This window comes from Henckelia pumila, unplaced genomic scaffold, assembly GCF_033568475.1.
Source record: "Henckelia pumila isolate YLH828 unplaced genomic scaffold, ASM3356847v2 CTG_466, whole genome shotgun sequence".
Taxonomy (NCBI): Eukaryota; Viridiplantae; Streptophyta; class Magnoliopsida; order Lamiales; family Gesneriaceae; genus Henckelia; species Henckelia pumila.
In genome coordinates, this window is record NW_027331833.1 from 6,826,438 (window position 1) to 6,850,584 (window position 24,147).

Here is a 24,147-nt window from a genome sequence, read left to right on the forward strand (position 1 = left end):
TTTACAAAAGTTTGAATCAAAACTTCATATACATCCTACACACACCAAAATTCTCAGATTCACGCGTCTTTTCATCAAATCTAAAAAATCTTTGACAAAATATTTATTCATTGAAACCTTGATATCTCACATGAAAAAGCTTCAAATTTTGAAAATATTCGATCAAGAACACCACAAATTCAAAACTTTAAACTGAAAATACGTATATCATACTCACACAAAAAATATGAGATTTAAACATCTTGGAATCATTTTCTCATCAAAATCTTTCCCAACAACATTAAGAACGATTCACATTTCACAGTTCTACAACATGCTCATCGAAGACTCATAGAATCAACACAATATACATAACTTACACATCAACATACATCATTTTCACATCAAAATACATATATTCTCGATTGGTAGTTTCAAAAGCATTTAAAACTTACCTTTCTCTTGCTTGGTATGAAAATCCGGACTCCGGAAGCATGATCCTAGCCTTCTCACGATCAAACGATGCGAGAATCCTTGAAAACTTCAGAGGAATTTCTAAAACTTAGGGTGGGGGAGGCGGCTGTTGGCGTGAAGGGGAAACGGGAGAACAGATTTTGACGCAAATATGTTTCAGCGTTAATTCGTGAATCCAACTTTAAAATAGAAAACCCATGGGCCAGACTCTGGCCCGTCAAATTTAAAATACTTTCTTTTAAAATATTTCTTTGTTAAACTCTTAAAATTAAATACCAAGACCATCTTTTAAATAAAAAAAAATTGCACAAATATATTTTGAACTTAAAAATAAATATTCGTGTAAAACACGCTTAACTTAAAATTTCTTGAACCTCGTTCATAGACTAGTCTCGATTTCCTTCGTCACTGGAATTAAATCCATACCTGAAAAACATTAAAAAAATATAACTTGCAACCATTAAATATCAGGCAATTTACTTAATATTAAGTTATTTAACACAATATTTAAACATATATTTCAATACCCCAAAATCTCAATTTTGAAATATAAAAACTCATGCAATACATATAGCACAAAATCTTTTAAATCATGAATAAATCACATTAAAATCATTTAATTAAAAATAATCTTTAAATCATAAGTAAATAAAATAAAATAACTTAAATTCTTTTAACACTCATGAGTGGATTTATGAATTTTTCGGACGTTACAGTTTTGTACCGACTTTCATCCGAAAAAAATCATGTGGACTCAGGAAATGTAAACAACTATTTTTTCTGACAAGAACTAATCATGTATTTGAGTTTGAGTATAGAGATTGAAGATTAATTCACCGTTTAATTTTCCCACTCCACTAATATTTTGAAATTATAGAAAGATAGCAAGTAAAAATGGACTTATTTTAGTTGAAAAATAGCTTGAAGACTACAGGTGAGCATTCGATTAATTCGGTCAAAAATCGAACCGAATTAATCGAATTATTTTTAGGCTAACCGAACCGAACCGAATTTATTCTAAAACCAATTTAACCGAATCGAATTAAAATCGGTTAATTCGGTCAGTCACCGAATTAACCGATTTTTTCACAAAATAAATTAAAAAATACAAAATTTTATAAAATTAATGATTGAAATATGATATTTTTATCATAATAAAACACATTAAACTTAAAAAAAATTAAAAAAACAAAAATTAAGTACAATATGAAATATAAACACATTAAAAATATATTATAAATTATATGTAAAGCCTAATAAAAAAATTCAAAATTTAATTATTTATAATTAGGTTAACCGAATTAACTGAATTTTTTTTTAAAAAAACCAAAAACCGAACGAATTAACCGATTTAATCGAAATTTCCTAACATTAAAATCGAATTCCGAATTAACCGAACCAAATTTCAGTATTCATTCGATTCGGTCGGTTAATTCGATTTAACCGAAATATTGCTCACCACTATTGAAGACGAATCAAATTCCAGCTGAGAAACACTTTTATCTTAGGTCAACCAATCAAAAAATTCAGCATATATTCCCTAAAACAATCAATAATTAATAAAAAGGATGAGAATTTACAGTATTTTGGGAGGGGAGGAAGAGCTTGGGGTTTGGTTAAGAGAAAAATGAAAGCCTTCCACCAGAAAAACATGTTACATTGTTCAATTTCGTCTATTTTAGCAACAATTTGGATGAAAGAACCAATTTTGGAAAAAGGTAAAAAAAAAAAAAAATAGAAGATCAAATAGGGGTGCAATCGAAGAGAACATGTTCACCAGATTTTTGAGCCTACTCAATAAATACTTGATTCGTATTCAAACTCGAGCCAAATTCGAACATGTTCGAACTCTTTTTCGAGTCGAGCTCGAGCCAAAATTATTTTGTTCGATAGCTCGCGAGCCTTAATATTTAATTAATATAATATAATTTAAAATAAATATATATACATTTTGAAACTTTCGAATATTTCGAGCTTTTCGAACTATAATATCCGAGCAATAGTTCACGAATAGGTTCGAATATTTCGAGTCGAACTCGAACTTCATTTCGAACCGAGCACAAGCCAAAATATTTGAAATTATCGATCTTCGAATCGATCTTGAACTCGAATATACTTATAAGTTATAAGGATCCAAATTCGAGTCTTAAAATTTTAGTATTATTCGGCTCGATTCGGTTCGTTTGCACAATAAGACCAAAACTTTTAATTTTGAAATTTTGTAATTAATGAACTTCGAAGACATTGTTTCATCTATAAGCCCAGGCGGCCCAGCCCAGTTAGCCTCATTTCCTTTTCGAATTTTATAAATATAAATATAAATAAATTAAATATATATATAGATAAAAATAAATGTCAGTCAGTCTCACCATTCAACACGCAGGGGTAAGAATGGCGATTTCGAAGCTCATGCTTTTCAATCATTTCACTAAAACCCTAATAAAACCCCACCGCTTCCAATCGCACGCGCCGCCGTGTACCTTCCTCCCAATTCGCCTCTTCTCCTTCGCCACGCCGGAAGAAGCCGCCGCGGAGCGCCGGAAACGTAAAAGGCGCCTCCGTATCGAACCTCCTCTGTCCGCCCTCCGCCATCAGCAATCGCCGCAGCCCCGTCCTCCGCCCTCCGCCGCCCCGCAGAACCCTAATGCTCCGAAACTTCCTGAACCTCTATCTGCACTCTCCGGGAACCGGCTCAACCTCCATAACCGCATATTGAAGCTTATCCGAGAGAACGATTTGGAAGAAGCTGCCCTCCTCACTCGCCACTCCATTTATTCCAATTGCCGGCCTACGATTTACACATGCAACTCTGTAATGGCGGCGCAGCTGCGGCAGTCCAAGTATGCGGAGCTTCTGTCCCTTCACCGTTTCATCACGCAAGCCGGCGTGGGTGCCAATGTTGTAACTTACAATCTCCTCCTCACCGTTTATCTTGATTGCCGGAAAACAGAAATAGCATTGGAGCAATACAAGCAGTTGATTAATGACGCTCCGTTTAACCCCTCTCCTACCACTTACAGGATTTTGATTAAAGGGCTTGTTGATAATCAGGAAATAGTAAAGGCTTTGGAGATCAAGGATGAAATGGCGACAAAGGGGTTTCAACCAGACCCAACTATATATTCCTGTTTGATGTTGGGGCAAGCTAAGAATTCTAACGCGGATGGTGTTTTTGAGTTGTATGAGGAATTGAAGGAAAAATTAGGAACAGAGGAGATTATGGACGGGGTGATTTATGGGAATTTGATAAAAGGTTATTTCTTGAAAAATATGGAAGCTGAGGCGATGGATTGTTATGGAAAAGTTTTGGGGGAAGGTTCACAAATTAAAATGAGTTCAGTTGCCTATAATTATATTTTGGAGGCTTTGAGCAAGAATGGAAAGTTTGAGGAGGCATTGAAGTTGTTTGAGAGGATGAAAGACGAGCATGATCCCCCGAAAAAATTGAGTGTGAACTTGGGGAGTTACAATGTTATTGTGGATGGGTATTGTGCAGAGAAGAGGTTTAGTGAAGCCATTGAGGTCTTCAATAGCATGGGGCAGAAGAGGTGTAGTCCGGATCCATTATCTTTTAATGTATTGATTGATCAATTATGTAGTAATGACATGTTAGCTGAGGCAGAGCAGTTGTATAAGGGGATGGGTGATTTGAAGGTGAGCCCAGATGAGTATACTTTTGTTACACTGATGGATACATGCTTCAAGGAAAATAGGCCCGATGACGCAGCTCTGTATTTTAGGACAATGGTTGACTCAAAGTTGAGGCCTAGTTTGGGAGTCTATAACCGGTTGGTTGATGGTTTGGTCAAGGTTGGAAAGAAGGATGACGCGAAGTCATTTTTTGATTTGATGCAACCCAAGCTGAAGATGGATGATGATGCTTATAAGTTCATCATGAATGTTTTGTTCGAGGCTGGTAAGCATGAGGAGGTTCTTAAGATAGTAGATGGCATGTTGAGGGAGGATCAAAATGAATTAAGTGAGGAAGTTGAGGAGTTTGTTCGAGAGGGGTTGAGGAAAGAAGGCAAAGAGGATGCGGTGACAAATCTTAAACTGGAAATAGAAAGGGAGAAGGCTGAGGCAGCAGCTAAAGTGGCTGAAGAAGCTGAAAGAGCCAAGGCCAGTGCTAGGGCTGCCATTGCCTCTTTGCTACCTTCTAAATTGTTGGGAAACAAAGACGGTGAGAATAACGAAACAGAAGATGGGTTACCAGCAGATTCCAAGGCAACACCACTTTCTGAAAACGGGAAACTCCTGAACGGAAATGAAGAGGCCGATGAAACTTCTGCTGAGGTTATTTCTGCCATTGGAGATGCTGAAGAAGAAACAGAGGAGGCAGAGAGAAATCTTGCAAATGAACGGGTTACAGCTTGATGTGGTGGTCTGAGGGTGAACCAATTGTTGGAGAGAACGATAACATCTCCTTGGTAGTTTTTTGATCGTCATTGTAATACCTGCTTGTCGAGCTATGTTCACATGTAATTAGATGCGGAGAAGATGATTGATTCATTATGTATGAGATGCAATTGTGGGGAATGATTAATATTTTCTGGAATCTAATCTTACGTGTTTCTGTATCTTCCAGTCTACTTATGGTTGTGTAAGCATAGAGATGCATGTCAAAATTGAGTATAAAATCTCAGTGTTTGGTTACCTAAAAAATAGGATTTGGAATTAAAATTGGATTTGGAATTGAATTTTAAATATATGAAATTAGAATTTTATTTTGGTGTTTGGAAAAAAGTTAAAATATATTTTGGAATTTGATGGTATAAATTTTATATAAATGATATTTTGTAAAATTTTTTTGAAGAAAACTTAAAATTTATAACCAAGGTATATATATTTATTATTAAAATATTTTTATTATTTTTATAAACCAAAATCCCGTGAAATCCCATGAAATTCGACCAATTTTATAAAGATCTCAGTTAGTTAAATGAAATCACATAAAATCCCATCAAATACCAATCCCGTTTTGAAATTTCGTTTTGTCAAACACTATAACGGTATTTTCAATTCTAAATCCCACCAAATCCAATGCAATTTCGTGATTCCAAACGCATTTAAAAAGAGCAAACAGGAATGATCTCCATTCAAGAATCAGTAAGTGCAGTTACACCAGTTGATCTTTCAATTTGACTCAAATCTTGGGCAGCCAAAGGCAGTGATTAAGCATTTGATACATTAAACAAGCAGAACTTCTGCAACATACAACACGGTCATGCACCATCCCACACACACAAATAAACCACACCAAAACACAAGCTAAAGCCACACGAAATTACTTCAAGATTTAACTACAAAGATTTGGTATGCACACCCCAGCTTCCGGGTTCTGTTGCTCTTTCCATATTCTTCCAGTAACTCTGAGCTTAAGCTCCTTCTTGTCACCTCCAGAGAAGAAAAGTGCCATATTTCGCTGAATAATAAGGCCATCATGACTATCCCTGACTTTACGATGGCTATCTCTAATGCTTCTTGGGGTACCCTCCCATATGAGTTTTCTGCCATTTGCTCCTACCTCTAAACTATAGCTGTAGTTGCGGGCATCATTTTCATCACCCATAAAGCGTAGGAACGCCATGTAAACAGGGGCCATGCCAAGCTGAAATGCTTCGAAGTGGAGGCAAAAACATTGTCCAAAACAATTGAACACCTGCAAATGCACGAAACTGACACAGATTAATGGACTAATTCGCCGCTTAAATAGATATAAGGAGCTCTACTGAATGGAGGGTCAAGATTTTGTCTGGAAACTAGGCAGCACAGCACAACGAGCTTGATCATGTTCACGTTCAGACTTTTTTTTTTATTATTTAAAAAAAGAGCAATTTTATGATACCAATCCAAAAAAAAAGGCAACTTCAGAATATCATGTCTCACAATCTTTTTGCACACAGTTTCTCGGTTAGAGACCAAAAAGATGTTATAAACTCTTAAGAATCAAAACTAGTTTATGGTGACACGTATACAGTGTTCTAAATGGCGGTCGAGGCAGCCGCCTAGGCGGCCCTCGACCGCCACGCCTCGGCATGAGGCGGTCGTTTCAGGCGGCCCAAGCTGCGAGACGGGCGAGGCGGTCGAGGCGGACGGCGAGGCGGTCGAGGCGGGTGCTCGGGCGGTTGAAGCGGTTGAGGCGGCCAAGGCTTTTTAAATTGAGTCAAGGTCCATAGTCAACTAATTTTAAATTCTAGTAAAAAATCAATACATTTTAAATCCTAGTCAAAATTTATCTATTTTAAAACCCTAGATCTTGACTCATTTCAAAAACACTAGCCACTTTTTTTTCATTTTTGCTCTCCCACCCTCCACCACACCTCAGCCGCCTGCCGCCCCCAAAAAAATGCTTTAAAAAAATTCAACCGCCTAGGCGGTGCCTAGGCGGCGAGGCGGTAGGCGGTCACGGACCGCACCGCCACCGCCTCCCGCCATTTACAACACTGCACGCATAATAATATTATTTAAGGAACTTGTCACTGGCCTAATTTGCAAGGATGCCAAAGCCTACATTGAACTGAAAACCAAAGCTTGGTTGCCCATAGCATGATGCAAAACACACAAACACCATCAAAGTGTCAATACTTCATTTCTCAATGAAATAATTGCATTACCATTACCCAACAAAACAAAACCAAAGAACAGGAAAAAAATGCCAGACTCACTGTCAACATCCATGTAGCATTTTCCACTTCACGGGGGTTTGACTTGACATATCGGTGATTGAAAGTGCATCCTGTGTGCATGTCCACTTTGTGGTCATCTCTCAAATGGGCAACGAGATATGGAATGTCCCCTGTAACTGCACATTCTGATCCGGCGTATGGACAATTGTAGGGTCTGAAATTACAAACTCCCTCGTGTTTGAGTTTGTTGTAATAAGGAAATATTTCGGGGCATCCCAATGAGTAGTACTTGCATGGCAGGTCTAGTGACTCAGCAACTTTTTCTAATGCTAAGCACCTGATATCCCCAAGCTCTTGTCTGCATGTAGGACATCGATTATGCACCCTTGTCTTGCAAGTCGAACAGAGAGTATGCCCATTGTGACACTACTACGAAGAAACATAATTGACAAACAATTATTAAACCCAACACATGCAAGAAATAAAAACTAAAAGAATTTTTTTCCCAGAAGCTTGACACTCCAAATCTAGCTTTTACATATGCTTTCTCTTTGTGAAGTAAACTAGCAAAGTTACACAAACCATCCTAAACAAACCTCACAGACAAACACAGATGTTATCGCGGATCGTGTGGGACAATGATTCTCTGTCACCCAAAATCATCAAACATCAATCAAGGCATTTACTAAAAGATATTGTGAAGTGACTGAAGTCCAAACATTACTCTTGCACTTCATCGAATTCATTATCAGTTCCTATGGGGCAATCAAATTTCCAAAAACTCCTTACACATTTTCTTTTATCATTCAGAAAAAACAATGACATTATTCCTCACATTACATTGTATTTTCTATGACTCCAATAATCTTTGGGAGACACATTTTTTCACATGGCACCAACAATAGCTCCTTTCCCATTGCCTAAATAATATTATACACATCCACTCACAATCACAAAATTAATCAAGGCACAAAAATGCATGAAAATGTACAAAAAACTACAGATGCAGAAGAAACTAAAGATGGAACATACTTGATGGATTGGTGGGTACATCGAATTGGTGCAAACAGGACATTCCAGCAATTCATGAACGCTTGTGGGAACTACATTACGAGGCTTTGTGGAATACTGCTGGGGATGAGAGAGAGAAGACACCGATGACTGGATCTCTTCATCTTCAATGACATCTGATGCAGATACACACTCCACATTTTCCATTTCAACTGTTGCCATTTTAGGGGAAAAATTGACACTTCAAAGATTCCGACTTTTGTGGAAATTTCTGACACCCAATCTTTAAGATCTAATATTTCCAAAAATATCAAATGCCCAATTCAATAAATCCAGAAAAATTAACCCGATAAGTAGCCTAAAATTCAATTTTTTGCAACAATATCAACAACCCACTTCTGGAAACTCGATAAATTGCAAACAAATCAATTCCTAATTAAGAAAACTCGATAGTTCACAGATATCTGAGACACCAACTTCCAGAAACCCCCCCAATCTTTCCTCGATTCAACGGCTCGTTGTATTTCTATTCTCTCACCTTTCTCTCCCTTCACCCTCCTCGCATGTCGTGTTTTCAAGAAAGATGAATCCAGGGGGAAGAAGAAATGAAAAGAATCTGAAAGGGAATCGAAGAGAGGGATGTATCGATTCAAAGGAACGATCAAAATCCTGAAAAGAAGGGTTCTTTTTGCATCCCCCTTTCACTCTCACCTTCTGGTTCGTGAGAGGAGAGAGAAACGAGGATCATCGTCGATTTTGAAAATGTTTGAAGTTAAGGATAATCTTACGGTAATTAAAAGGATTATAGTTCACAAAAGTAGTTTTCGTTGGTTGAGATTTGAGAAATAATACAAGTTATCCTACCCACTAATATCCGTAATTTTTATATAAAGAGCGCAAATTAGGAAGTTTTTATATCATAAAAACTCATACGATACAATCTCACACTATTAATTTATAAAATTTTTATTCGACTAAATTTATAAAAAAATATTATTTTTTATATCAAAATTATTATTTTTCATTGTAGATATGAATCAAATCGACTCGTCTTATGGATAAAAATATGTGGCAGTCTCACAGAAAACCTAATTATATATATATATATATATATGTATATGACGATAGAAACCACATTCATTAGATTGGATGCGGTAAACTTTCGAATTAACGCAAATCACGTTAGTTAAGTAAACCGCACTGAACAAACCTTGTGCGACAGCCACTCCTGAGAAAGTATTGATACGATGAATCAAACTCTTGAATTCTCACGTACTTCACTAACTCAAGTTCTGAGAGTATTTTATTGCAATTAAATTTCAAACTCAAAATATACCAATTTAAAAAATTCTGGAAACTATTTCCACATATTACAAATATACAAACGATACAAAGAACTTTGAATGAAGCAGTAGCATGATTTGATCCTTAAATGATCAATTGAGTCTTTGAGTGTATGCTTAAGATTTTGATGAATCCTTTGGATTGCTTGATTATTGGTGTCTTCATGGATTCAGTAGTTTTTATTCTGGTGTAATGATGAGTCTCTTATAAATAGTTTTCAACGTCTAAATTTAAACAGCTCTAAGCCCAAAAATGATCAGACAACAAATAGTGCGGAAGTAGTTTGAAAATTTTCAGTGAATCTTTTTATACTCAACTCAACAAAGCTATCACCAAGATAAATAAAGCAGAAATAAAGAACACATGATATATGGAAGTTCGAGACAAAATCCTTCTACGTCTCACCTTCTTCCACTTAGAAATGAATGCACTAGAAGACTTTAGTTTATACAACACTTATATAAAACTCAATCCAACTTTAGGACTTATGCACTGCCAAAATCGAATCTCTTAGTTACAAAGATAAGACCTCAAATATTATCAACTACACAACAAGATAATACTGAAGATGTTTGAATCATTCGACTCAAACATTCAAACTCTTCTTTGAAGGCTTTATATTTCTAAAGCAGTCGAGAGAGCTTGAGAAACCCTGTGTGATCCTTTAAAGATTTGATATAATTCTTGTAAGCGAGGGTTGATTGAGCAGTTGGTAATGTGGCTTTCTTGAGTGCTGAAAGTGACTGAGAATGAAATCTTGTAACAAATAGATTAGTTCTTTTATCTTCTCTTGTTTAGAGTATTCTTTATTTATAGTGTCTTTTGCATAAGTCCGTTCAATGTTCGACAGTAAGCTTCATAAATGCAAGAGTACTTTCTATCACCGACTTTCTTGATAGATAGTTCTTTCCATTAAATACATGATTTGGACTACTTCCAAATAAGGAAAACAAGGGTCCCAGACAGCTTCTTCATATAGAAGTGAACATTTCAAGTAATTATATGATTTCTTGATCCTTGATGATTGTGCATTGCTTATTAGCTGATTTCTATGATAAATCATCAGAAATGTTTTGAAGTACGTGAAGCTTGAATCGAAAGATATCTTATCTGTCGTTATTTAAGGATATGCAAAATTATAACCAATGGAGGTGAGCTATTTATAGTATGACCGGGTGAGTGGATCTTCTTGTCCAGGTGAACAGTCTTCTTGAGCGGGTGAGGTATTGTGAAGGAATGAATCTAGTTGAAATCTTTAGCTGCTTGAGTCTAGTTGAGATGGACAGTCGAGTAACTATTATTATACTTAAAGACAGCTATTCTAGAACAATGAAGTATTTTTTGTTATTGCCAAAACTAAGGGATCTAAAAATTTCCCTCTTTTTGGTGATACGGAACACTTAAGCCCCATAAAAATAAATACACTGCATAAGTAAATAAAATAAACTTTATTGAGAAAATGAATTTCATTTATACAAGATATAAGTTCAAAAGATAAAATAAAAAACATATTACACCTACTAAAAAAATATCTATCTAGTCTCTCCTTAACCAGCTATTACCAGATCCACTACCTCCTCTACCAGATCCTCTGCTACTAGATCCACCACCTCTTTTTCTTTCTTTCTTTTATCTTATTATTCTTTCTTTCTCTTGACATCCTCTTGTCCTCTCCTAGATTCCTCTTGAATTTTCTTCCCTCTTCCCCACCCCCCCTTTTTTTTTCCAGCACCACGACTGATATGATAAGTCATTTCCTTAAGTTGGGTTCCAATCGCTGCTTGCAAATTTTCCATCCTGGCATTTAGCCTTTGTTCAGTTTGAGTCAACTGGACTGACAAAGTGACCACGATATTAGTGAGTACTTATTTTCATCTTTGAATGCTTTCATACTGTTAGGATCGGGTTTATGTGTAGAAGAGGGGGGGGGGGGGGTGTGTGTGTGTGTGAATACACACTTATAATTTTTCAATACTTTTTAAAGAATTTTCACGAGCAGTCGTGACAATGTTAGTTGTCAAGACTAATTCCGGTATTCTCAAAAGCAGTTTGGACTACTAGAAAAGTGCGGATAAACAGTCCAAGTAATTTTGTGGTATCTATGCATATGATACTGAAATAAATTGTGCAGATAAAATGAATAAGACAACATATTATGGAAGTTCGAAGAAAACTGGTTCTACACCTCCCCTTCTTCCACTTAAGGAAGGAATTCACTAGAAAACTTGGGTTTATACACTCCTTTGTATACAACCTACTTCAATCGTAGGACTTATCATTTTCCTAGATCGAAACTCCTAGTACATCACCAAATAAGACACAAAGTCTTAACAACAAGAAGTGAAACGAATATAAGCTTTAAATGAATCTGTAGATTCAATCTGTTGAACAACTATTCTTCAACACTTCATGAATGACCAATTGAGAGTTGTCTTGACGCCCTTTGATGATCCTTTGAGATGATATGATAGGTAGCTTATATTTGTTGGCTTCGTGAGCAAATATGTAAGGCCCGAGATTATTTAATTTTAATTCGAGAATATTTAAATTAATATTTTTTAGAGTTTAGATTTAAATTTTAATATTATTAAATTATTTAGGATTGAAATTGAATTAAAATATTGACCGAGGACTGATTTACAAATAGTGAAGATTTCAGGGGCTAAATTGCAAAAATGGCAAATTGAGTGGGACACTTGTCTAGACTATGTATAAATGAGTAAGTGTATGTGTTTTTCAGATTTCTTCAGCCTCAAAGTCGAGAACATCATTTTCCTCAACCATATTTCATCTTTCACATCTTGATTTGCACGATCCGTCCGATAGATTTCAGAATTGAATATATATTTGCGATCATCGCTTCGAAGGCTACTTTTTACGTAAGTTTTATGAAGTTTTATCCCGTTTGAATTTTGAGTAGTGGATGAATCAGATTTTTATTAGATATGCATGTTCTTTAGTTAGTACCGATTATATATTCGAAGACGGATTGAAAAAAGATCGGCGTTTGAATTTGTTATGAATTTCTGAAGAATTTTCGAAAGAACCAACTTTTGATTTGCTGTATTTTGATGTTATTCATGCTGATATGTGGAGGTTATAAGCTGATATGATTGTTAGAATTGTTAGCAATGAGTGTCGGTTGCCGGTTTTTAGCCGTTACGCCGTCGGTTCGAGAATTGCTAGAATTTTTGAATGTTTGATTGAGTTGGGCATTGATTTGAGTTATTTACTGATGTTCCTAGATTATTTATGCTATATTTCTAGATCAAATCAAGGGACATCGAACTGGGGAAGTTCCAGCTTCAAACCGATAGAAGGATTGATCAAGGTATGTGATTGTATGCCTTGAAGATTGAATGAATTGAGCAGATTTTTGAAAAGAGGTTGTTGTAATGTTTGGACAGATTTGAGCTTCTTCCAATCAAGACTAAAGGTATAAGTTGATATCATTCAAGACGGGATAGAACACTCGAGATAGATAAGATTCTCGAGTTTCCCTTTGAAACCACATACTTGATTACTTGCTTGATCTTACTTGCTGAAATTGAATATGTTTTCTTGATGAGATGTTCTTATTTGATTAGCATGTTTTGCATTAATTGTTATAGCTTAATGCATCAAGATTATGTTGCATTCATCTTGAGCCATAACCTAAAAAGCAAAGAAGGCAGGATAGCCTAGATTGCATACGACGTTTGGGGAGCTATAGTTGAGTGACAAGGGTTGTATATTTATTCCTAAAGATAGATGACTCACTATAGTTGCGCCAAAGTCAGGGGATTGAGATGCTGGATGCCGCCTCGAGTGGGAAATTCAGTGGTTATGTTTAAGATCTTGTTTCCTGGGATCCCAAGAACTATGAATTCTTTGAAAGTAGATTTGATAGCCTTGTTTCTGAACATGCATAGAATACATGATTTATTTTGTATTGCATGTTATATCATTTATATTGAGAATATTATTATCATTGGAGTTATCCAGCTATTGCTTTGTTTTTGTATGTGTGCATGGAAACAGGTGGGGCAGGAGCTGATCAGAATCGACGTGGGTAGCTCGAGATTTGAGTTGTAGAAGTGGGGCTTTGGTTTAGAAGTATAAATGTTGAACTTTGAACTTAGAATAGGATGGTTGATACAATTATGCTTTGTTTTGTATCTAGATTTGATCATGTTGTAGTAACTTTTCGAAGATTGATACTTATATAGTATGTTTTAGAATTTCATGTTTAATTCATGTTCGAGTTTTTCCAGATTTTTATGTTGATTTTAGCAGATTGTGGAAAGATCAGAATTGGGAAAATAACAGTAGAATGGTTCTGTGATATTGAGCAGATGCGCTTGATAGAAGAGCAGATGCACTTAATCTCAGTAACCTCAGATTTGTAGAAAGTTTGGGAGAGCATAAGCGCTCAAGAAATGGAGCAGATGCGCAGAAATCCTGAGAGCTTGAGAAAGCTGGAGCGCAAATGCGCTTCAGCCTTCGCAAAATGGATGAGCGCAGATGCGCTATTTGAAGAACCCCTAGCACAGCTGCGCTAGGGGATGTAACACAGCTGCGCTACATTCCAGCGCAGCTGCGCTACGTCTGAGCATTCTTTTATTTAAAAAAAATTGTTATTTACTTGATTGTATTGGCCTAATTTTTTTGAATTATTAATTGCCCTATAAGATTTGATTAGCACCCGAGGTCCCCACAAAATAATATATGTAACTTCAAAGTGCTCGGAGAGATAGCTTTCTTGTGTTCTTTTTATTTCTTCACTAACTTCTGATTGAAGCTGTTCTCTCTTATTTATAGTCATCTTTTTCAACGTTCTTTCTGATGACTTAGATTTCTCTTTCTGATCTGTCTTGTTATATTTCGAGAGTCTTCATAAACATCTTCATAAATGCGAGACGATGTCCAAGATGAGAATTAATCCTTGCAGCTTATTAATGTGATTAATAAATTCTCTCTTGGAAATATTCAAATATAACTAATAATCTTCTTGAGTTGACGAGAAACCTTTAATGCTTTGATTATTTCAAATAATTAGTTGAGCAGTTCAGACAGTTCAAAGATTTGAGCAGTTCAACCTTGAGCAGTTCAACTTTGAGTAGTCCGAGTAGTTCAAGCAGTTCTCTGAGCATTTCAAGTACTTATACCTGTTTTACAAGATTTGATAGTTCAATTTGTGATCACCAAAACTAAGATTCTAACACATACTGTCAGCAATGTACTTGGTCAGTCCGTTCACCCTTGCCATGATGGTTTTGCAGAAGTCAGAGTTGGAGACGATAAAGGCATTCAGACGAGTATTCATCGATGTTATCAGTGTCTCCACAAGCTGCATATGACTAAAAACTTCTTCAATGGTCTTTTTGGAATTCATTTGGCCATAAATTATGATGAGGGCAGTTTGAGTGTTTCTAGAGGCATCATTATCATCGACGTCATCGTGTCATCATCGTCATCGCCCGAAGTAGTTTTCTTATCATCCTTTTCCATTTTATCTACACTAATAGTGCCTTCTTGTTCAGAATGATAGGAGAACATCTCGAGGTTGTCCTTCTCAGCCGAAGGAGAGGCTGGAGTGGTGAGTGATTCAATTTCAGGAAAAGATACTTTTGTCTTCTTTGGAGAGGATGTTGTTTCTTGTTTTTCAAAAACAACTTCAGGTAAGGGAGATTTGGTTGCCTAGTCTTCAACATTGGTATCTGGAGGAGGAATATTTGGACCAGTGGGATCTTCAATGTCCATTTTCTATGTCTGGTCTCCAAAAAGATTGACTCCGTCACTGACTTTACTACCTCATACATTGTGTTGAGTGGGATCTCCAGAAGGAAAACTTCCAAATCCATTTCAGTGGAGGATGGACATGTATCAGTTGAAAGAGGAAAGGGGTTTGAGACATTTACCTCAGGCCGAGCACCAGATAGAATGGTTCCAACAGTGATCATTTTCTCTGCGGTTGAGGAAGCTTCAACAGTCAATTTTTTTGACACATCAGCAGGTGAGGACGCTTTCTGAATTTCTTTAGTGGTACCGGTTGAGACTGGCTCTACGATGGGTTCCTTGACAGGAAATCCTGTAGAATGTTCTTCAAAGAGGATGAATCATTGTCGTCTTTAAGATCTAAGAAGATGGCTTCTTCTTCTTAAAAATTCCTCTTCTTTACCTTCCTCAACTGTTCCCATAGATTCAAACATGGAATGAGCTTTCTTGACATAAATATCCACATACATGTCTGTGGGATATTTTTCCATTCCAAAGGATAGTCTTCTCTCATTCACCCGTTGAGCGTCTATGTTCGCACTGTGCTTGTAGTGACCCGCTCCGGAATCACTTATTGAATAGATTCTTAAGCATGCATTTAAATTAAATAACATAATCAAATAAAAAACGGAAATCAACGGTACAATAAAAATCTCAAACCAGCATTTTGAAGTATTAGTTTAGTACAACCAAATCGAAAAGAGAATCAAATTAAAAACCCAAATGAAACAAAATAACCAAACTCGGAACAATAGATGGAATTGATCCATGCCTCAGGGTCTACTCTTGTCAGGATCATCCAACCTAAGACCCGCCCCATGAAATGGGGTGTCCAAGATGAAAACAAGGACGCTAGCGCAAACACCGTGTACATAAATATGAGCATACAAACATATATGTGCAAGCATAAGACATGAACTGGGTAATTGGATCAACGAGGACAAACTCATGCTCAGATTCATAAGACATTTGAAGACGACAAGCCTCATAAGACTTTCACATAGCTTATAGTCTATTAAGGTCCGCCTGCCCAAAGCAACTTCAATTTCTTTTTTATCAGTACACAAGAATATCTTGTCTTCTAGTTTGGAGATCTTGCCTAGACTCTTTTCCTATAAAATTTGGTAAAAATGGATCTCTGTTTGGTAGAGAACTCAATGATCAAACTCCTTGAGCCATCAGTTGATAGCTCTGAGTACTTGAGATAGGTGAGGTTGATCTCAAGTTCTTCTACAGAGATAATTTAGAGGGAAGAGCCATATTTCCTTTTACTTTATCCTTGGGGTCCAAGGGAGGCACCCTATCAGTTGTGCATCACCTTCTTTGATAACCAAAATCTTTTCCAGTCCAATAAAGGTAGTGGTTGGAGCAGAAGGAGCGTTGGAAGTCCTCTCGGCCGATGTTGGTTGAGAAACTTTCTTCGGTTGAGGTTCAACAGTGACAATAATTGCTATGTCGATCGGTTGCTGCTGTGACTATTCAGAGACCTCAAAGAGTTGCCTCAGTTTCTTCTTATTTGGTTCTGGAACCTTGTCCTTTTTATTATCTTATGCCTTTTGGCCTTTCTCCTTGGCAGGTGAGGGTGAGCCAAGCACATGGTGAAGAGGAACATTATCTAGTGCTTCTTCGGAGTCAGAATCGTACACCATATTTCTCTTAACTTGTACTTTCCTCAGTGCCTTGTTGACATCTTGAGCGTCTTACTCAGCCTCACAATCAAGAGTGAGATCCGTTAGCTCTTCAGTAAAGGCCTCATTTTCTTTCAAGAACTTGTGGACTTTGGCAGCATTAATCCACTTGGTGAAGTGTAGAGGATCAGTATCATTCAGATTAACTCCAAGAAGACCCAAGATGTGGCAGATTTGTAGTGCACAACCTTTCGACCGACCATTTACACGAGTCATTTCATATAGCGTCCCATACAAAATGTCAAACCAGTTCACCTGGATTTGAGAGGCAATAGGAGCCATATATTGAAACTTCTCCAAAGTTATCTTTTTGTACGACCCTGCCCGGGCGATAAGGTTTTGGCCACGATGTTGGCCAACAAGCGGAGGTGAATCTTTAGATTGAGCTTGTTGGAATCTTGATTGGATGCCCATCCAGAGTGAACTCACTGATCCAGTGGCTAGCATTCCCATCCGGAAGATCATATCATTTTGACAAAACAGTTTCAGGCAACTCGAAGGTGTCTGCAAATTAATTATGATCAAAATTATAGTTATTCCCATTGATGGTGAAACACACCTTCCCATGCTATAGAAGAGAAAAAGCAAAGAATTTCTTGACCAAGTGCAAGTCTAATATGGAACCACAAGCTAAGAAATTCTTCAGCCCTGATTCTTCCAGCATGGTGAAGAAAGTAGAGAAGCCTTCAAGGTTGATGGAGATGACTTACTCAAATCAAAATCAACACAAATGTTTTGGATAGACATGATGATTTCTGAGAGGAATGAACAGACGAGTAAAAGCACGGAGTATTGAAAGCAAGTAATATGCAAAAAATTTTGAGAGAAAAAATATGAGTGTAAATAGTAGAAGATCAAATGGGTGAACTATCTATATGATCCAGTGGGATAATCACAAACAGACACATGTATGTACGGTTGTGGTTTGAATTTCAAAATTTTTAAAATTTTGAAAAAGAGCGCTCAATCGGTTGTTAAATAACTGCATGTTTAGCACAATTAACCATCTGATTTTAAGATAAACACAAAATTATTGTAGGTAATTAATGAAATTTGAAACATTTTTCCCACTAATCACGATTAAATGTATTGATGAAGGTGGCCTATGTTAGTGGGTGGATAAATTCAAGATTTTTCATAGAGTAACTCGATCGATTAGGAGAATGATTCTATGTACCATGCGCAGTTGGATTATCTCACATATTTGAATAATGTTAATCAAATTGTAGCAAAGATTTTCAACTAAAAGCACATCCTTAATGACAATATTTCCATGGACGATCCTATTCTTACCCATGATTTTACCCTTAGAATTATCTCAAAATGTGATTTTGGGTCCACTGAATTTTGATACTTCTTGTTTTGAAATATGATTAGAAGTCAAGAAGTAATCTCGGACTTCTGAGGGAAACAGATGCTTAGAATATAAGTGTGGGAATAGGACCATCAAAATCAATGAATAAATGCAGTACCAATAGAAAAAATAAGAACACCAGCTTGTTTATGGAAGTTCGAAGGAAAAAATTGCTCTATATCTATCTTTCCTCTACTTTTTTTTTTTAAAAGAGGAATCACTAGAAGATTTTGATACTTACAACTACTAAAACTATCTACTTCAATTGGACTTACATTTGCTATTGAAACTCCTAGCACTCAACTTCGATATGCAAATTAAGAATTCTGGGAAAGAATATTTCCACATATTACAAATATACTCATACTTGAACAATGAAAATGATAAAAATAAAGTTGCGAGTAAAGCAATAGAATGAGTTGATCCTTAAATGATCAGATGGGTCTTTGAGTGTATGCTTAAGATTTTGATGAAGCCTTAGGATTGCTTGATAATTGGTATTTGTTCGCGGATTCAACAGTTTCCTTCTGTTTCAAGAATGTGTCTTTTATAGATGGTCTTCAACGTCAGAACTTGAATAGACATGAATGATTTATTAATGAACTTGTTCCAAAAATAGCAAGATATTTAGCTTGTCATTTGTCTCATACCAAAAATGGTAAGCGGCGTTAAATACTATACACTTTATTAAATAATTTGTACTTCTAATAAATAACAAGTATAAATGTATGAGACTTTGAAGACCTTCTGTGATACAAATATTTTCAATAACTAACGCTTGAATTTTTCACGTTGTATACTAAATTTTACACGTTACTAGTTCTACTTTTTGATGTCTACTGTTTTTACTTAAGAGTGCTGAATGTAGCTACTACTAGAATAGCGTCTACTGAAGTTATCAACAGTTTTTTGGATCATAAGGTCTACTGATTTTCCTTGAGGTAAATTCTAGTATATAACCAAAAATTACCTCATCTAAAAGTTGGTGATACCCCCGAGTAGGCCCATCGTATGCTTGAGCCCAATGAAGTCCCATAATTATGGATTAAGGTTCGAGTTTCATTCTAAGGGGTAGGGTAGGGTCGGCCCATGAGAGAAGTGTTGAAAAAGAGGTATGTTGGCTCCCAAGGGGTGAGGGTGAGCCCCATCATGTTGGGCCCTATCCATGGGTTCCATAAGACGAGTCAATAGCTTATGATAATGTAGCATGTGGGGTGGTGAGATTGGGTATGGGGAGTGTAGAGGAAATAAGTGGAGGAGGGGCTCGCCCACCCGGCTTTGTGTTTTGGAAGGGCAAGCTTAAAGGAGAGGCGCATGAACTACATGCTCGTGGTCCTCTAAAAAGTGTTCGTGATCCCATACCTTGCCTCATATAAATACGGGTTAGCTCTCCTCATTTGTGGTTCATTCAATTTCATTTTGAGGGGCGCCCAAGCTCATCTTTCTATTATTCGTTCACGTCTCTGACTTGAGCGTCGGAGGGTTACGCCGGGACACCCTCCCGGCTCCCTCTAACATTATTTGTTTGATTTCAGGTTTATCTTCGGACTTGAAGCTTTGAGCTTGAATTGGATTCGGACAATCAAATTTTAGTGAGTATCACTTTGCGTCGTTTGTGGGAAGAATTTAGTTACGACATAGATATGGTTGGAAGGAGAGGAAGTAGAAAGGCTCACACTACCTCATCTCACCTAGGGCCCAGGATGGAGGAACCTCCCCCTAGGAATATGGTGGGGAACATGACCTTGGAAGATTTGGGTCAGTTTATCACTAGGGTTGTGGAAGAGGCCTTGAAAAAAAATCAAGAAGCCTTGCAAGGCTAGGGTCGTGAGAAAAATCCAGAGCAAGAGCAAGTGCAAGGTAAGGATGAAGTAGGCTAGCAGTGTTAGGTGGGAGGAAACTTGCCTCCTCCGGGCATGGATGATCAAGAGAAGGAGAAAATGTGGAAGAAGATAAGGATGTTGAGGCAACTTGGAAGCAAGGGTTCAACTCTTAAGAGGGAAAGTCCATTTTTCCTCGTTATTTTGGAGGAAGAACTTCCAGCTAGTTTCAAGAAGCCAAGCGTGGGAGAATATGATGGAAGCACGAACCCGGGCGAACATATGAGACGATTTGAGAATGACGCCTTATTGCATCAATACTCCGACGACATAAAGTGTCTTGTATTCTTGAGAACGTTAGAAATGTTCGCTCAGAATTGGTTCAACATGTTGAATCCCGTTTTCATAAAGTTTTTTGAGGATTTCAGTGTGGTTTATATGAATCAGTTTTCTAGTAGCAAGAAGTACCAAAACGAATACTTGAGTTTGTTTGTGATGAAGCAACTAGACCAAGAAACTTTGAGAGAGTTTATCCAACGCTTTAATGGTGTGGCTTTGGAAGTGCCGACTTCTAATCCCGATATACTGATAAGTGCCTTTACCCAAGGGTTGAAAGGAGGTGAATTCTTCAAATCTCTGGTTAAGAAGCTTCCATCAAGCTATGATGATCTTTTGGCACGAGCGGAGAAGTACGTGAATTTAGAGGACGCTCAAAGATACAGGAGGACTGAGAAAAGGAAAAGGGGTAGTAATGTGGAAGAGGTGGATAAAGGAGGTAGGAAGTGAGGGGTGAGAGAGAGGGAAGATGATCGAGCTCGAGGTAAAAGGCAGTTCTCACCTTATGTCCCCTTGGCTCCAAATCGGGACAAGGTGATGGGGTGGATGAAAGAGGAAGGAGGCAAGGAATTTTTCAAATAACTGAGGAAAACCCTAAGTTGCCTCTACCTATTAGAAGGACAAGAACTCCTCCAAGAGGCAATCAGGAGTTTCGATCACCCCCGAGGCGATTTCAGGGTCCTCTTTGGATAAATCCAAGAATGGAGAAGCCAAGAAGAGAGAGGGAGGGTCAGGGTCCTTCTCAAGGATTGACCAGAGAAGGAGGAGGACGGATGAGACTAATAATCCTACAAGAGGTATGATTCATATGATTTCAGGAGGTGCCACCGACAGTGATTCTGGGCGGGCACGCAAAGCACATGGAAGGAGGATGGAGAACTTTGAAATATCTAAGGAATTGAATCCACCACAAGATCCCATCATCAGTTTTGGACCCGAAGACCTTTGTGGTGTTGTGGTTCCACATAATGATGCTTTGATGGTTACGGGGACAATTGAAATTATGATATAGTAAGGATATTTTTTGATAGGGGACTTCGGTAAATATGTTGTTCAAAGGGACGTTGGATCAAATGAAAATAGAAGGATTCGAATTGAAGCTTATTTCAACACCTTTGTATGGATTCACGGGTCATGCTATTCAACCGTTGGGCCATATTGACCTCCCAGTTACCATGGGAAACGATCCTAGACGGGTTACGAAGATGGTAAGCTTCACGGTGGTTGATGCTCCTTTGTCATACAATGGGATTTTGGGTCGGCAAGCTATGAAGGATTTCATAGTTGTAGCTTCCACGTATAAAGAGAAGTTGGAATTTTGTGTGGGGATCAGAAGGTGGCACACCGATGTTATGAGGGAGTGGTATGCGAAGAAGGAAAAAAAATACACGGTTGGAGGTTAGCATGATACGAGGGGGTGGAGCTATGTTACTATTGGCTAAGAGAGAGGTTCAAGCACTTGAGGAGGAGGAACCTGAATTAGTGGAATAAGGGGCTATGGGTGAGAAGCTTAAGATAGCTGCTGATTTGGATACTGAGGTCAAGGAAAAGCTTGTTATTTGCTTAAGGGCTAAACTTGATGTATTCGCTTGGTCAGTTCAAGAGCTCAGAGGTATATATTTAGCGGTTATGGAGTACAAGTTAAATATATTATTCGGAGTTCGTCCCGTAAAACAAAAATACACTTCGGACCCGATAAGTATAAAGTGATAAAAGATTAATAGAGGAGTTGCTTAGGGATGGGCACATTCGAGAGGTGCAATTTTGTACTTGGCTCTCGAATGTTGTGTTAGTACTCAAGAGCTCGGGCAGATGGAGGATGTGTGTTGATTTTAGGGAACTTAATAAGGCGTGTCCAAAAGATTGTTATCCATTACCTTGAATAGATCAATTGGTGGATTCTATGGCTGACCATAAATACTTATGTCTAATGGATGCTTATCAAGGATATCGTCAAATCCTTTTAGCCATGGATGATCAAGATAAGGTAAGATTTATCACTTCAGAAGGAACTTTTTGTTATGTGGTCATGCCCTTCGGGCTTAAGAATGCCGGAGCCACTTATCAGCGTTTGATGGATAAAGTGTTTGCTAAGCAAGTAGGGAGAAACGCGGAGGTGTATGTGGATGATATTATGGTAAAATCAAAAGACACGACTTGCTTTATCGATGACTTTGTAGAAACTTTTTCCACCCTAAGGTCTTATGGGTTGAAGTTGAACCCTCAAAAGTGCATGTTTGGAGTGAAGAGTGGAAAAGTTTTGGGATATATGGTGACAGAGCGTGGGATTGAGGCCAATCCAAAGAAGGTGCAAGCTATACAAAATATGACGTCTCCTTGGGGTCCGAAAGAGGTCCAACAATTGACACGGAGAATTGCATCTTTGGCGCGATTCATTTCTCGGTTGGCTCATCGTAGCCTGCATTTTTTCCGAACCTTAAGGAAAGCCAAGAAATTTGAATAGGTGTGAGGATTGTGAGAAGGCTTTTGGAGAATTGAAGAAGTATCTGTCTGAGATACCCGTGTTGACTAAACCGGTGGCTAAAGAAGGATTATGGGTATATCTATCGGCTTCAAAGGGATCCGTGAGTTTAGTTCTTGTTAAGAAAGAAGGTTCTACTCAAAAACCTGTTTATTATGTGTCGCACACACTTAAAGGGGTTGAGTTGAGGTATTCGGGGTTGGAAAAGTTTGTTTTGGAGTTGGTGATGATGACAAGATGGTTGAGGCCATATTTCATATCTCATCCCATTGTGTTGCTTTCGAACAACCATTTGGGAAGGATTTTAACTCACCAAGAAATTTTGGGGCGGTTGGTAAAATGGGTTACCGAGTTGGGAGAGTATGATATATAATATGAGCCAAAGACCGCTATTAAGGCGCAAGCTTTGGCTGTCTTCTTTTTCGAAACCGTTCATTTGGAAAATGAGGATCCGTGGAAGGTTTATGTTGATGGTTCAACGTCTATTTAGGGTAGAAGACTAGGGGTAGTGCTGAATTCTCCTGTGGGTGAGGCAGTGAAATTTGCGGTTAAATTAGATTTTAAGACATCTAATAACGATGCTGAATACGAAGCCATTTTTGCTGGACTTCGAGCGGCTAGGAGTATGTGAGCTCTGCAGATACATGTTTTTTCCAATTCACAATTGGTGGCACAAAAAATGAAAGGGGCATATGATGTGAAAAATGAAAAGCTTATTGAATATGCTCGAGAAGTGGATAGAGCATAAGAACAATTTGCGAAGGTGGTTTTTGAGCTGATCCCTAGAAGGGAGAATGAGAAAGTGGTTGCTTTGGGAAAGATGGCTGGCTCTATTGGGAGTTGGAAAACTAGGGAAGTGGTATTTCAGGTGGAGCTCACACCTCATATGAGCTCGGCCATACCTGAACTCGGGGAGGAGGATTGGAGGGTGGTCATAATTAATTATTTGAAAGAAAGAAATCTGCCCGAGGACCCTAGGGATGCTTGAAGGTTAAAGTTAAAGAGTTCAAGGTATGTGTTGGTTTAGGAAGTGATATATAGGAGGTCATTCACGGGGACCTCTCCTTTGATGTTTAAGCTATCAATAGGCTGATTACGTACTTCGAGAAGTACATGAAGGGTGTTGTGAAAATCACTTGAGAGATCACGCCTTGGTGAGAAAGGTAATGTTGGGGGGTTATTGTTGGCCTAACGTCTTGGGAAGTGCCCAAGAGTTGGTCACATCATGTGATAGTTGTCAACAACATGCTCGATAGCAACACAGACCAACGGAGCT

General features: G+C 37.7%; 3 protein-coding genes across 3 annotated transcripts; 2 read left to right on the forward strand and 1 right to left on the reverse strand.

The window, feature by feature from the left end:
* Positions 1-2,835: 2,835 nt before the first annotated feature.
* LOC140872529 (pentatricopeptide repeat-containing protein At3g49240, mitochondrial) lies at positions 2,836-5,030 on the forward strand. Its single transcript, XM_073275382.1, has one exon. The coding sequence runs from the start codon at positions 2,845-2,847 to the stop codon at positions 4,825-4,827; it is 1,983 nt and encodes a 660-aa protein (XP_073131483.1). The 5' UTR covers positions 2,836-2,844; the 3' UTR covers positions 4,828-5,030.
* Positions 5,031-5,582: 552 nt separating this feature from the next.
* Positions 5,583-8,859, reverse strand: LOC140872435 (E3 ubiquitin-protein ligase SINAT5-like). The gene is made up of 3 exons (XM_073275252.1): positions 8,112-8,859; positions 7,119-7,505; positions 5,583-6,112 (listed from the first exon to the last, which is right to left on the reverse strand). The coding sequence occupies exons 1-3, from the start codon at positions 8,310-8,312 to the stop codon at positions 5,750-5,752; spliced, it is 951 nt and encodes a 316-aa protein (XP_073131353.1). The 5' UTR covers positions 8,313-8,859; the 3' UTR covers positions 5,583-5,749.
* An 11,290-nt stretch (positions 8,860-20,149) lies between these two features.
* LOC140872653 (uncharacterized) lies at positions 20,150-21,792 on the forward strand. Its single transcript, XM_073275540.1, has 3 exons — positions 20,150-20,815; positions 21,006-21,371; positions 21,421-21,792. The coding sequence occupies exons 1-3, from the start codon at positions 20,150-20,152 to the stop codon at positions 21,790-21,792; spliced, it is 1,404 nt and encodes a 467-aa protein (XP_073131641.1).
* Positions 21,793-24,147: the final 2,355 nt, after the last annotated feature.